This window comes from Pithys albifrons, chromosome 9 (assembly GCF_047495875.1).
Source record: "Pithys albifrons albifrons isolate INPA30051 chromosome 9, PitAlb_v1, whole genome shotgun sequence".
NCBI classification, from domain to species: domain Eukaryota; kingdom Metazoa; phylum Chordata; class Aves; order Passeriformes; family Thamnophilidae; genus Pithys; species Pithys albifrons.
The window spans coordinates 5,330,758-5,346,191 of NC_092466.1; the positions used below are offsets into that span (position 1 = coordinate 5,330,758).

The following is a 15,434-nucleotide window of genomic DNA, read 5'->3' on the forward strand; positions in this document are numbered from 1 at the left end:
ACCTAAAAACCCCTTGTCTTCTGAATTAGTAGTCTCCTGCTATACTAGCACTAAGTGTATGTTTCAGGTATGTTAATCTCATTATCTTTGTCTGTAGAAAGGCTGATGGAGAGAGTAATTCTACAAATTTTAAAGCCTTAAATTAACTACCAACGTAGTCTTGCAAAGTGGTAGGAATAGTGGGTAATGCTTTTCACTGTGAACTAGACTTGTATGCAAAATTTCAATTTAATGTTTTCCTTTCCTAAGCAGTTTTATGATTCCATTATTATTATAAGGGAAAAAACCCCTTAGTGAGTGGAAATATTTGTGCATCTGAATTTTTTTTCCTTACCTTTTTTACTTCCCTGTTTACATGAATTAGGCTGGTCACAGACAGGGGATGTTCCCAGGGAGGTTCTACTGAAGCAACTGGGTCTGAACCTCATGGCAGACATGTCTGTTTTCAAGTCTAAGTTGAGAAGCTTTAACACAAGTTTTTTTCCCTGTTGGGATTTGCCCTGCACTCCTTCAGGTGCAGAAGCAGCTCTGGAGAGGTGAGATCCAGCGTGGAGCATCTCAGCTGTTTTTAGTGTTGCCCACCAGGGTGGGTGAATGGCATGACTGGACCTACATAAAGCACAAACACTCTTTTTAAGAAACTTCTTACTGCAGTTACTTCCTAAACTTTTGTGGTAACTGATAAACCACATGCAATTTAAAGTCTCAAAAGTCTAGTCTGAATTTGTGTAGATTTCTAGGAAATCAAAAGATCCTAATCAAAATATTTATATTTTTAATTCTCTTCTTAGATATATTTTCTTTGTAGATGTGAATTTTGTGATTTCTGGATAATTTTTATATGAGCTGTTGAAATGCACATGTCAGAGAGTTTTTCCCATCGAGTTCATTGTTAAGTTTCTGACATCAGCCGGATGGTTCATTGCTGCTAACATGAGGTGCTGCAATCACTCCTCTCCATCTCTACTCTGTGTTGAGCTCATTGTAACCCTCTATTTAGTGAGTTTAATTTACTGAGCAGGAGACAAGTTGCTTTAGCAACCTGGTTGGTGAGCTGAGTTGGCTCAATGAAGAACCTTTTGACAGCAGAGCTGGTACAGGAGTGTTGGTTTCAACAATGTGCAGGTGAGAATGGCTGGGGAGGGAGAGAGCAGGACCTCTCCCACTCTGTGCTTCAGGTCCTGGATCAGTTGAGTCCTCAAGTGCAATTTCTCCACATATATCACCTTTAGTAAGAGCTCAAACATTTCCTTCATGTTGGCTGTCACTGCCTGTTTCCTTTTCATGAAGGAATCGATTGGGTTGGAAAAGACCTCCGAGATCATCAAGTCCAACCCTCGGTCCAACTCCAGTCCCTTTACCAGATCATGGCACTCAGTGCCACGGCCAAGCTCAGTTTCAAAACCTCCAGGGATGGGGAATCCACCCCCTCTCTGGGCAGGAGAAACTGTAGAGGCACAGAAGAGTTTCAGGTCAGGAGGGACCTCTGGGGTCATCTGCTCCAGTTCCAGCACAAATCAGGGCCAACCTCAAAGTCAGTGTGAAAATTAACGAAGCTGCTGCTGTAGCATCTCCAGTGGTCTGCACCTGGAAGAGTCTGAAGTATGATTTTTTGAGCCTTTCAGTGGCACTGGCAATTTTATAGAATTAATCAAAATTAACAAATGTAGAAAATTACTGGAACTCCTGTGATTTTCTATTTTTTATAATATTTTTAAATACTGTATTACATATGCAAGATACTTGAAATTTGACTACTTTTTTCCTTGCAAGATAAACACATAAAACACTAAGTCCCCCTAAGAATTGTTTTTTAATATTTGCACATATCATGTTACTTTATGTAATAATAGACTGACAGGATCCGTGCTTAGGAATTCTCAAAATGATTTTAAATTTTCTACATAATAAATATAAAGCTTTGTCAGTGCACCATGAATGCATGGCTCAACTTGTGAAAAAGCAGCTTGTAAATTCTGCAGCATTTGAGGCAATAAAAATGAGTTCCCAACAGTCTTAGAGAGAGCCAACCTTATTCTTCTTTCAAAAAAGGGAAAAAAAGAAGTCGAGTTAGGAAGGATTTAGGAAATCGCAAAGGAATCTGATACCTTCGAAGCTGTTGCCAGTTTTACTCCCAAGGGGTTAAACTGCCTTGCAGTGCTGTCACTTCCACTTCATGCCACTTGGAGAAATTTTGCTGCTGAGTTGTAGAAAGGATGGGATTTGAGTATTATTTGAAATATGTAGGCATGTGAGTAAAGCATGAGGGGAGAAGAAGCTACTTGGAAAAACCACTCTTGCTAAAGAACAAAAATAATCATCCAGAAATACTGAGTGACTCCCGTTCATATAATCAGGAAATTGAACTTTCCCCCTACTACATGAGTAATAAACAATCATAGTATTCATAACCCCTCTGTAGCAGGAGGACAGGTCTTTGAACTTCTTTTGGAACTGGGCTATGTGGCACTGAAATACTAATTCTGAATTCTGTATTGATGAGATGGATGTTTGTCTCTCTGACTCCTCTTGCCAAACACAAACTCTTGTGCCATTCCCACTCTTTAGATACAGACCATAAATGAAAGGTCTACAAAAAGGGAGTTGCAGGTCTGTGGTCCCTTTTCCATGGGGAAGACTCAAGTGCCAGGCATGTAGGGAACTGTGTGTTGTGCCCTTCAGTGGCACCTCTGTGGTGCCCCTGTGTGGAATGATGGAGGCAGAGGCCTCTCCTGCACTGGATCACAGCACACACTCCTGGAAAGCAGGAAGAAAAGGGTGTTAGAGCATCCTCCCAGTAAAACTTTGCCTGGAGTGAGGTTGGCTGGAGAGATAAGTGAAGGATGGAGCATGAACTTAGCTCAGGGTCCTTACCTGGGGCATATCCCTGGAGGCTGCAGGAATGTGAGACACTGGCAGTGGTTCAGCTCACTTTGCTGTCATGGGCACTGATTGGGTTGCATGAAGCCTTGTTGCCTGTGGTAAAACTTGTTGCTGCAGCCCAATTTTTACCTCATTACATTAAAGTCTATTTGTCTCACTTCCTGTTCGCTCAAGTCCTTTTGTTTTATTAGATCTGGTGGTGTAGTCCAATTGGAAAGAGCCTTGCCCAGGTGGCCAAGAAGGCCAATGGGATCCTGGCCTGTATCAAAAATAGCGTGGCCAGCAGGCCCAGGGCAGTAACCCTTCCCCTGCACTCTACGTTGGGGAGGCCACACCTTGAGTGTTGTGTTCAGTTCTGGGCCCCTCAGTTGAGGCAAGAGCTTGAGGGGCTGGAGCAGGGCCAGAGAAGAGCAACGAGGCTGGAGAAGGGACTGGAGCACAAGTGCTGAGGGGAGAGGCTGAGGGAGCTGGGGGTGTTCAGCCTGGAGAAGAGGAGGCTCAGAGGTGACCTCAGCACTGTCTAGAACTGCCTGAAGGGAAGTTCTGGCCAGGTGGGGGTTGGTCTCTTCTCCCAGGCACTCAGCAATAGGACAAGGGGGCACGATGGGCTCAAGCGCTGCCAGGGGAAATTGAAGTTGGAGATCAGGAAAAAATTCTTTGCAGAGAGAGTGCTCAGGCATTGGAATGGGCTGCCCAGAGAGGGGGTGGATTCCCCATCCCTGGAGGTTTTTCAACTGAGCTTGGCCGTGGCACTGAGTGCCATGATCTGGTAAAGGGACTGGAGTTGGACCAAGGGTTGGACTTGATGATCTCGGAGGTCTTTTCCAACTCAATCCATTCTATGATTCTATGATTCTAAAGAGATTTTGAAATGCAGGGATAATGTTTTTCCCTGTAGTATTCCAGCTTTTGAGTTGCAGGAAGGTGTTTGTTTAATTAGGCCCAGGGTAATCTGCATGACACAGTGAGTTGCTTTAACTTCATGCTATGGATTGAAGATTCTGTATAGGAAGTGCATCTTTGTGCCTTTTCGGTGGTATGTAAATCTCACTTCTGGAATCTGTTTTCCCTGGGTTTTCAGATGTGGAGGAGCTTCAATTTGTGGGGCAGTCTCCTGTTTTTGAACAGATGTTTATATAGATACAGAGTTATAACAAACTTGTGATGGTCTCAACAAACTACATGCAACTGAAATGTTAAATTTTCAGTGCATTTAAATATCCTTATTACTAATTTAATATTAAATTATAAAAGACCTCCACTATTTGTATATGCTTCCTATATGCAGGTATTCATATCTTGGATCATAGAAAAGCTTGTGTTGGAAAAACATCTACTCCAACCACCCTGCAATGAGCAGGGACATCTTATTTGACATTGAAAACAAAAGCCAACATCCATCTTTTATCAAATTTGTTACAAAAGTGATCTGCAAAGTTAGAAATGTTGTAAAAATTATCATTATAGATGAAGCACTGGTTTTGTAATAATATTGCTTCTCTTGTGCGAGTAAAATAAAAAGCAAATTTATTTTGGGATACATTGACACTTTTCTTTCAAAATAAATGAGAAAATCATACCAACAAACATGGGATGGGTGAAAAATACCTTTTGTTGCATAAAGATGGATGTTTTCAGTGCAAATTGTTGGAGCATAAATAATAGAACAGAGAAGAGGCTTATCCTTGAGTCTTATTTTTTGAAAATGTGCTGATGTTTTCCTGAGCCATGTTAGTCTCTCTGTGCAATTGCTGGGTCAGATTTCTGTAGAATTCCAGTGTACATGAATATTAACAAGAAACCAGAGGCTCTTAATAATTTTTATTTAAATTTCAAGTCAGGCAGTTGGCAGGGCAAAGCACAAAAATGAATGTATGTGTAGGCCTGACTTGGTGTTGTGCCTTTTGGTGATTTGTTTGATTGGTTTTTAGGTATTAATTTTCAGTTTATTATGTTTAGGGGTTTTTTAAGCATTCATTTGGAGTTTATGATCTTCATTTTTTATTTTTTAGAAGTCTTGTCCTTTAAATAGATCAAGAGCCAGGTAGCTGTTAAATATTCAGTATGAAGAGGTAAAATAACTTAAGAATCATATTCAAATGTAATTAGTCTTTTCTTTCCTTTCACAGGGAAATTGCTTTTACAAGGCAACTGCATGAAAAAGCTCCTGATCTCTGTTTTTATTATATGGGTTTCTACATTCATTCATGCCCCAAAATGAGATACAAGGTAAAGTGTGTTTGTACTTATTTCCTTCGTGTGCAATTATTCCAAGCTCTGGGCAGTGTTCATAGCAAGATAATATTTTGTAACTGTCATTTTGGATTTTCATGTAGACTTTAGATGGTTAAATGTGAATGTTGGTTACTATTTAACTTGGCTTAGGATTTTTTTTTAAATTTAACTGCATGTGCTATTTATTACAAGTTGGCTTAAGAACAGTTCAGAGAGGGGTTTTCAAGGCTGTCAGATAATGGTTTGTCATTGGGTTACCTGTTATCTTGTGTTTACAGTATCTCTTCCAACAGACTGAAATTCTCCCTTTTTTAGGTTTGCATGTTTGTGGGGCTGTTGCTTGGTGACAGAGGCACTGATAAAATCCTTTGTGGTCCTGGCTGTGCTTGGGCTTTTCCTCTTTTTGTTTTTTGTTAAAGATGGGGACTTGCTCTGCTCATGAAACCAGAGAGAAGTTTGGTGAGCAGCAGCTTCGAGCCAGGTGGCAGATTTTAGAGGAGAGGGTCAGGACAACCCCCAGGATGTTTAAAATAACCACCCTGTCACCAAACTCCTTTGTAACCCTGTTGGCTTCAGCTTAGTTCAGACCTGAGTGCCTAAGAGTATCTTTCCTATGTGTTTTTAGGTCTTGTGAATGTGGTACCTTTTCACTGTGTGTCATTGCTTTTGAATATTACTAACATACAATTTCAAGTACTGAACATTTACACATAACCATTTGTGTCTGTTAATAATGTGGAAAGATAAAACCTCACAAAATCTAGAATAAGAGATGCAGGGTTTTAATCTCTTTTTTCCCCCCCTTGAAGTGTGCTAAAAATCTGCAGTGTTTTCAGCTAGTTTCCCAATAGCCAAAAAATTGTGAGGCTCATTAAAGTGATGGTTGTGAAGGAAAAACCATTTCAGCTTTATTATAGTCTATACCATGATGATTCGGTCTTCTGGAAATAACAACAAATCCCTCCCTCTGGTTTTGTTAGAAGATGTTTGTCTGTGTGTGTGTCTCTTTTGGCACCTTGAATTTATCAGGTGAATCTGCTGACCAAACAAAGAGAGTCTTTAAGTTTGAGGGAAGCAAATGGGTGAGTTGGAAAGCACTGCCTGTCGTTTAAATCATCTTAAAGGCTGTCACATCACCAGGTTCTGATTACTTTCTCTTCAGAGGTATTTAAAAGTTCGGGATGGTTTGTTCATGTTGAGACACTGCAATTTAACATCCCTTGTCTATTCTACAACCTGCAGGATTCAAGACCTGTGAAGAGAATGCATTTGGTTCATTAGGGCACCCAAGAAAAGAAACAACTCTGGCAAAAAGTGTCCCAGTTTTGAAAGATATCATGGCCAAGAAACTTCAGGTTCAGCTGCTTGTAGTGTTTTATTAAAAACATGAACGTTGTATACATGGATTAAATAAATGTGTTAAAGTAGCCAGCAAACTATTTAAATACAAAGATTCATTGCTAACCTCAAGAGCCACTATACATTGGAATTATTTATGATAATGTGGTGTCTGTGCTTTTGGGCCTGTGCTGCTATTTGAAAATGTTTGCATCAAGAGTATAAGATTCCCACGATGCTTCTACATTTCATTCTTAAGTAATGGAAATGGATTAAATTGTAGTAGGAGTATTTTACTTTTTGTTTCACTCAAAAAAAAAGCTCTTTTTCTTCCCTTGCTCAGACTTAATGACTATCTGATATGACTGTGCTTTGGTAGCATATCAGTTTTAGTCTTCCAGAAACCTGCACATGGCAGAGGGCTCAGATAGGTAAAAAGCTGGGGCTGGGCAGGAGAAGAAAGAAAATTAGAGGAAGAAAATTAGAACACACACAGACACACACAGTGCTCTGTGTTGGGAGAGCAATAATTTAATAAATGAATTGCAGGGGGTTTCATTCTATTTTATCTTTTCCTAGATATATTTGTTTTAGAAGTAACCAAAACTATTGCAATTGCAAATCAAGTTGGCATTAATTGTGTATAGTTCCGCTTTCCCCTCACTGAAATAACACACCGGAAACACATTTTAAGGCTAAGCTCTGAGATGTGTCAGATAATGCTCCTGCTCCTGTGAAGTGATTGGGAGTCTAAAGGAGGGTGGGGAAGTACTGACTTTGCAGATTAAGTAATTGCAGTAATGCCTGGCTGGCTTAGAGGCATTACATGCTGGAGACTTTGCTTTATTGTAGTTTAATAGAGATGTGAGAGGCTCCCTTCCCCTAATGGTATTAAAGTGGAAGGAATGAGGGGCTGTAGGCAACTGTTGTTAAACTGATGGCAGGTAAGGAAATTAAATGAAGGAAAAAAATAAAGAAGGAGCTGGGAAGCTAAGCCCACTGGGGTTTTATCCTCTGCTTGCAATTTTCTTTGGAAATTTTGTCCTTAGAACTGGAGGCTCAACACAGTGTCACTTCTCTGCATAAGCAGTGTCTTATGTTGAACACATACATACATAGAATTATACAAAATTAACTACAATGAAGTCATGAAATTTGGGAACTACTTGAAAATTTTCCTTCTCCTGGTCAGTGAAAATGCCTAAGCTGATGCATTTGGTTTTTGATGGCCATGCAGTACTGCACAACTTCTAGCAAGGATGCCTGGCTTTGGCTACTGCTTTGTACCAACAGCTGAGCCTCTTCCTGCTGGTTAGAAAGGGATGACTTGGGATTTATGAGGAAGAGTGACTTTAGGGTGTAGATTGAAGGAACTTGGCAGTGTCCCCTTTGCATGGAGTAAAACTCAGGCTGCTGTACAAGACCTAGTAGGATTAATTGGGAATCTGTTCAAGGAAATCTTGTATTCCTATTGCAGTGCAAGGCTGGTGTTTAGTGTTGTGCATATTGAGGGCATAGCTGACATTTTGGTTGGGAATGCACATGGCTCCAGGACTGGAGCTATGGAATATCCAACAGCAGTCACTAAAGCCTTGCCCTGCAGAGGTACCTTCTTGCAATGCAAGCTGTAGACATCTCTTCTGGTTTCTCACTCTTTTGTGAATGTAGAGTCAAACATTGTTTCTTTTAAAGCACTAGTAATATCTGATCATATATACCAGTGACTGGTGTTTGGTATAATAATGATATAATTTAAATTTTTAATTTGGAATAATATTAATTTGGTATAATATTCAGCAGCTGCTAAATATATTTAGCCTCAGCTGAGCAGTTCAGGGGCTAAACTGGCAGAGAAGATGTTATTGGAGGTCAGTATGTGACCTTCTCATCTGAAAGATTCTCATTCCACAAATGGTACAACCTGTGGCATGAATAGTGTGTTATCCAGTGGAAGATGTCCTGAGTGTCCTGCCAGCAGATCCCCAACTCAGGATTCCTGTGGCTCAGTAGCAGAGCTGGAGAATTCTGGCAGGAAGATGAATGGTTAGAGTATCATCTAGCCCATGGATCAGACATAATTATAGAGGTTTTTAAAAATAAAGCTCCCTTTTGACTCACTGTTCCCATTCCTTTTGTTCCCAAGCAGTCTTTGCATTGATTGCAATGGAATTTTAAAACAGTGGACTCCTAGGGAAATTACTTGAAGATGGAGTAGGGAATATATTGTGATAATAGACTGTTTTTTAGTTCCCAGCCTCTCTGATTTGTTCCCATGTATGGGTTAATATTTATATACTGGTAAAATAAAATCTACATTCAGTTGAGACTAAAGGATTTCTGTAGTCCTATTAACTGTGTTAATATGGAAAAATCCAAGGAAAAACCTTAAGCAGTGGCTTTGTTCCATTTTTTCAGGGTAGGTTAGGGTAATACAACATTAAAATGGTTCTCTGAAGAAATTCACGACCTTGTGGTAAACCTTCTCAGGCTCTGTTAGATGTGGTGGTTCTTATGTTGGAAAGTCGACTCCTGGAAAATTTTCCAGGAGTCATGAGATGCCAAGTCTTTTTCCTAATGCATTTTGGAGCATGTGATAAAATTTTAAGTATAAGAAAGTATTTTACTTTCAGATGAGGTTGGTCTCAGGGTTGCTTCTGATACGTTTTAAGTCCTGTGCGTGTACTTGTTATTTTCACTTAAGGTCTGTTGTTTACAAACATATTTACAGAATTACAGAAATAAAAGGAGCACCTTCAGCAAACAGCCATATAAGAGAGATGCTTGAGAGGACCTTGGATTTTTTTCTGTAATAATATTCTGCTTTATCCTGTATCTTTCAAGTATAAAATTTTACTCCATGGCTCTATGTTAATAGTTCACATTTTCCAATCTCTACTGAAATCTTTGAGAGCTTTCCTGTTCTTTCCATTGCAGTCCTTTGATGCTGATTTTGGGTTTCGTGGTGGGTGACATTAAACAGGTTTTGGGTTTGTGTTTCTGGTGTAAATAGTAAGTGTACTTGGTGCTATATTTGCCATTGGGTCTCTGTTGACCTTAAATCACTTTCTCCTCCAAAGTTCTTGTGTTAGGGAGGATTTATGGGTGACGTTTGCTACATGAGCTCCCTTAGTCCTGGGTTTTGTGAGGGTTTTTCTGTGTCAATATTTGCATGCAAACACAGCATTTGCAGCTTGTATCAGTACTTGTTTTGGTCAATAATCTGCTTTCCCTGAAGCCACTCCTCTGATGCTGGTAAATAACTCCCAGTGTACTTGGAAGTGCACAACAGATTTAATGTCCTCTTGCTGTGTTATCTGTGTGCCATTTTCAGACCATTCTATGATGAGAAGAGGTGTTTTGACTGAAACCTTTATCCAGACTTGTATGCAGGCCAAAGTAAATGGAATTATTTCAAACAGTCTCCTTCGGTATCAAGTCATGGCCAGACTTCAGATAGATGGAATACTAGAAAGGGTTCTGAAATGTCAAAAAAGAAACAAAAGGCTGATTCAACTGTGATTAATCATTCTCAAACTAAATACCTCGGACTGACTGTGGCCGTGAGTGGTGCCCCTGGAATTTTATGGCACTTGAGAGCCAATTTCTTTGGCTGCTTTCAGGCCTTTCAGCATCACTCCCCCTGCAGCAGTGCAGTGCCTCCAGTGGGAGCCTGGACATCCACACAGCTCTGGCTCATCCTTGCTTGTCCAGACTTTCCCCCCATGCCTGACTGTGGAATTTATTAACCTTTTCAATAAGCTGAGGTTTGCTCACTGGTATTATTATTTAGCTTGATAATGGGAAAATACAATGAGCTGGGAGCAGTTTGGAGGATGGGAGTTGCTCTGCTCAAGTCTTAGCACATCAACTAGTGGCTTTTCCAGGATTAATTTAGTTGGTTTGTAGGAATAAATCTGCATTCCAATTAGTGCAAAACAATTTTTTTCTTTGTATAACCAAGTCATAAATAGTCAACTAAATATCCCCAAAAGTCAGTAGTTGTTACACATTGCCAGGGTGTTGTTTGCAATACCATTTGGTGATAAAGAAATGAAGTATCTGCATTGTGAAACCATCATCTACTCTAAGGAAGCAATAAAAGCTGTGACAACACAGTGGGTTTTTTTGGCAAGGCTGTTGAAAAGAAACAGCAAATAATAGGGACAAAAACATATCATAATAAAGCCCTGAAAATTATAAATTGCACAAGTAGGGGGGATAATCCCTGGTTTTGTGTGTGTCTTGCTAACATCACTTTGAACTGTTTCCCTCCCTCCTTCCTTCCATTTCTTCACTGCACTTCCCCACTCGTTGGGATCCTCCTCTCCATGAGCATCAGCAGCTGAAATTGGGCACCGATTTGTTCTTACCCTCTGTGTTCCTTATGCTGGTTTGGGGTGGGGTCTGAGGAGGAAAAGACTACTCTGAATTATACTGGAGTTCAGGCATTAAAACCCAAAGGGAATTTAAGAACTCTTCTAAAGTAGCCAAGGCTCCCAAAAGGATTTTAGGTGATTGATTCAGTGTATGTTTGAAGTGCTTATGAAAATTAAGCTGCTTTAATATTCCTTAAAGGAATAACGGGTGCAAAAAGTCCTTATCTCTGTGCATGTATTTTATCAACTGTGTTTTGACTAGAAGGTCTGATGTCTGCTTTGGATCTGAGCAATCAGGTGTTATATTCAGGACTGCAGTGTCCCTTCAGCTGCTCCCCTCTTCTTTTTTAAACTTTTTTCCTTTAGTTTCTTTCTTCCATAAAAGCTTTCTCTTTCCCTTCTCCTTATCTGGAAGCCCACACTAAATAAATGGAACTCAACATGTTGGAATAAATAACTATGAGAATGTGGGGCAGAATAGAAATACCATGGTCGAGAAATTATTAGTTCTGTAGTTCTGGATGTAATGCTAGTGACAAATATTTAAAAGCTTTTATTTTTTTTTACTTCTAACAGCTTACAAAGTGTTTGAGGCCACTTCCTGTGTTTCTTTTTGTTTTAAGACATTTGTAGGCAGGTTGTGAAAACTGCATTATTAGGGCATCAACAAGCAGAAATAAGGAGATGCTCCTGCCATAACTAATGGTGACAGGGGGGTTCCACTGAAAATATTATTATTTAAAGCAGAATTTCAGTTTCCATGTTGTTTTCATAGCAGGTAAAGACAGTGAATGTAATTATTCAATCACTTTATTTTTTCATCCTAAGCTGGGTTTTTTCCACTGTGTGTAATTGGCAAATTATTAGTTTTGCCCTGGTGCAAGTGTTGAAGCTGTGCCAAATTTCACAGAGCATTTATAGGATTAAAACCAATTGCAGTTCTGTTTTTCTGCTGGAAACAAACACAAATCTCAGCTGTGTCTTTTTGCTTAACTTTATTTTTCCTGGTAAAATATTTTGAACTAGGACTTATTTTTTTATCATTTAGAACTCCTTTGGGAGAAAAGTGAACATGTCCCTGGGGCTTTATTTTTCCAATATTGGAAATCTGGATTTCTTTTCAGTTGTTTACTTGAAGTTTAAGATGTGAAGTGAAAATAATATTTATGCCTGATTGTATTATTTGTAGGCTTTTAAGTTTGTTCTATTGCTGTAGTGAACAAATCTCTTTCTCATCACTGTCCCTTGAGAAAATAAACGTGTCTCAAAGCAGAAATATTGGGGTGTATTTTGTACAAGCATTGAAGGAATTGTATCTGAAAGTAATTTTCAGAGTGAAGTTGCATGTGAGAAATGGCCTTTCTGCAGTTTCATCTGTGTATCTCTAACTTTTTATTTCACAGGTCTTTGATTACAAAACAAATCTCTTCAACTTGAATAAACTTTTTTTGGTGCTTTTCTTCTCTCTACTGGAGAAATAAATGTTATTAAATAGGAGTAGGTGATTTTGCTAATTTAAGACTTTAGCAAACTAAAATTTTACCTTATTTTCACAAAAACCCAATAGTAAGAGGTGTGGTTTGTCAAATTGTTGGCCAGTTCTCTTCTGGTGGATGTTTTCTGAGTTACTAGAGGTAACTTGCCTGTCTCTTTCAAAAGGAGCTGCTCACAAGATTTATTCAGGATCATGTTAATAAACCTGAGGCAAAGCATTTTCTGAATGAGAGTGGCTGGTAGAAATCTATCATGTCTAATTCATGATTCTGCACAGTCATAAATTCACTGCTTGTTGCTGACTTACACTAAATCTTATTTGAAGGCTCGTTTGGGGACTCCATAGCAACCATTAGCAATGAAAGTGAGAACTGTAAACTGGGAAATACAGACACAAAAGAGGTGTGGGGTTTTGGTTGGTTGGTTTTCTTGGAGATGAGATTTTTTGTTTTGAGGGGGAATAATATACCTCACAATTCACATGTCTTTCTTTTTTCTCCTTCATCTGAGGAATGAGGTCACAATTCCCATTTCAGAATTTTCCAATTATAGATATATAAAAACATTAGTCTTTCCTAGCAAGTGTAAGAATGCTTGGAATTAAATGCATTTTTAAGGCTTCTGCCAAGCAAACCAATTAATATAGTGCTGCTACAAATCAGCTTCACTTCATTTTTTGTTGATTTAATCATTTTGAATGGTCTTCAAACACTACTTGACCACCTCTTACTTCTGAATTTTGTCTTTGTCTCTTTGTGGACATTCCCAGAAGTGAGTGAACTTGAATATGGAGAGATGGACATCTACAGTGTGTGTTGCAAAAGGTTAAAACATATTTATGCAGATGCTCCTCACTTTGCCTGGCATTGTCCCTGTGTGAAGTTGTTCACAGCCATGCCAGTTTTCAGAGCAAAATATTCAAGTTCCTGTGTCCCAGGGAAAAGTCAGCACTTCAAATGTGTCACTGAAGTCATTGAAACACTGGTTGGTTTTACCTGGGCACCACATTTATTGGAAGTGGCAACACTTGGAATATTGGATCTCTCATCTCACTTCAAATCCAACCACTCTTATTTTTGCAATTTTGCTGATGATATTAGCTGTAATTAGGCAATCTTGTCAAGTGGAATTTATGTGGTCTGAAAGGCTGGAGCTCCTGCTTTTCCTGGCTCTGCTGTGTTTCACTTGTGGTCTTTACAGTAGGCTCTGGCTGACAAGCCAGTTAATCTGCAGGAGATGTTTTCTCTCCAATTTTCCAGGAAAGATTTAATGGGAGATACTTTAATAAGGCCTGGTTTAACTAAGACCTCATTAATTTTACAGAGGTATCTCAGTACATTTCTCTGGAGTGTTACATTTAATCTAGATGACAATTCATTACTTTGAATGATTATTTTCTTTGTCTGGGTTTGTTTAGCTGCCGACTGTACTGAGTCTCCAAGTGAAAGTATAATTAACGAGCAAAAGGTTCTATTATTTATCCTCAATCCTGATATTAAACACAGTGCTAGAACAGTCTAGTTTGCAAGAAGTTCAGCATCAGTATTTGGATGGGAATGAGAGTCCCAGAATGCAGTAGAGGGGAGTGATTTGGAGCCAGGAGGAAGAATTGGAATCACAGACTGTGCAGTTCATCCCTTTTCTGCAGCACAGGTTCAACTACAATTTTGTACCACAACCAATGTGTTTGTGTGTTGGTGGTTATATACTTATATATTCTTGTGCTTTAGTGGTCTTCCCATTGAAATTCTTTTTCTCAACATCTGACCTGAACTCTTCTTCCTAAAGAGTAGTAAATATAATTTCTCTTATTGTTGTATTTGTGGGGTTTTTTGCAACACCTTTCTTTGTAAACCTGATAGCTGCCAGCATCTCTCTTCATGGGCTTTTCTCATTCTTGCTAAAACCCTCAACCAGTTGTCCACCAGAAATACCTCTCAATTCCTTCTTTTCTCCAAGTGTCATTTTTTAAGCTTGTTGTCATTTTTTTAAGCAATCTGGAAGAGTTTCAGTGACCAGTGTATTTGTGTCCTAGAGAATGGTGCCTAAAATTAGGCCCTGGGATGGTGAGATCAGCTTCTGACATTTGTTTGTATAATGTGAGTTACTGCCTTCATTGTACTAAAGGAGATGGTGAGCTCTGGAGGCAAGGAGAAAAAATGGGAATTGTGCAACTACAGAGTTTTCAGGATGGACTAAATTTGGATGTGGGCTGAGCTATTTTTAGTGTCAAGGTTTGTGGCTACGTGACTGTGAAGGCACATGGATATTTGCTCTCGAATGTCTCTGCTGCCCATTCTGCTTCAGCTAAGTCTGTGCTAAAAGCTGCATTTCTCTTTCTTTCCGGAGAGAATATTGCATTAAATGAGTCAACAAAACACAGAGGGCTTTTTGGTTGTTCCTTACACTGCTTATGGGCATCTCCTGGATGAATTTTATCTTCCCTATTGTAGTAAAGAACTATTTATAGTACTATTGTAAATACTGGAAGTGGCAGCTCAAAGAAAGTAATAAATGAAGAATAAAACCCCAGAGCAAGGGTGTGATAGTACTGGGTTGCAGAGGATGGTAATTAATCATGTTTTCACAGCACCAGCATAGCCCTGGTAGGGGGAAGAGCTCATTTCATGTCATCCTGTGGTGGCCACCACCGTTATTCACATGCAATTAATTTAAGACCAAGCCTGCGCTTTCTTTAACTGGTCCTAGAGACAGTGGTGGAGGTTTGTGGAGCCTTGTCAGGCTCTTGGGTGGTGCTGTGTTTTCACAGACTGTCCTGGGGGCACCGGGGCTCTCAGAGGTTGCTCAGACAGGACCCCAGGCAGGAGGGTCAGTGGAGGAACGAAATATTTTTGTTACAACTTCTTTAAAGCTTTTTCTTAATCTAATAAAATCAGTTCCCAAAGGCTTTCTAAGGTTACCTTATGGTGGAGACCTGGGACTTTGGTGAATTGTTGTCTTCTGAGTGCAAAGTAAAAAAAAAACCCAACCACACGAAACCTCCCTTGCTGTTTCCAGACACTGCCCTGAGGTTTCTGCTTGTCCTGTGAGACTTAAGCACTGCCAAGAGCTTTATTTTGTTTAGTTGTTTTCAGATGAAAAACTGAA

General features: G+C 39.5%; 1 protein-coding gene across 4 annotated transcripts in view; it reads left to right on the top strand.

Annotated features, from left to right (window-relative positions):
* Positions 1-15,434, top strand: part of ATE1 (arginyltransferase 1) — an 80,850-nt gene that overhangs the window by 27,800 nt on the left and 37,616 nt on the right. For all 4 annotated transcript variants that reach the window (XM_071564432.1, XM_071564433.1, XM_071564431.1 and 1 more), the window contains exon 10: positions 5,013-5,112. In XM_071564432.1, the coding sequence (XP_071420533.1) occupies positions 5,013-5,112 (100 nt within the window). The remainder of the gene's footprint in view (positions 1-5,012; positions 5,113-15,434) is intronic.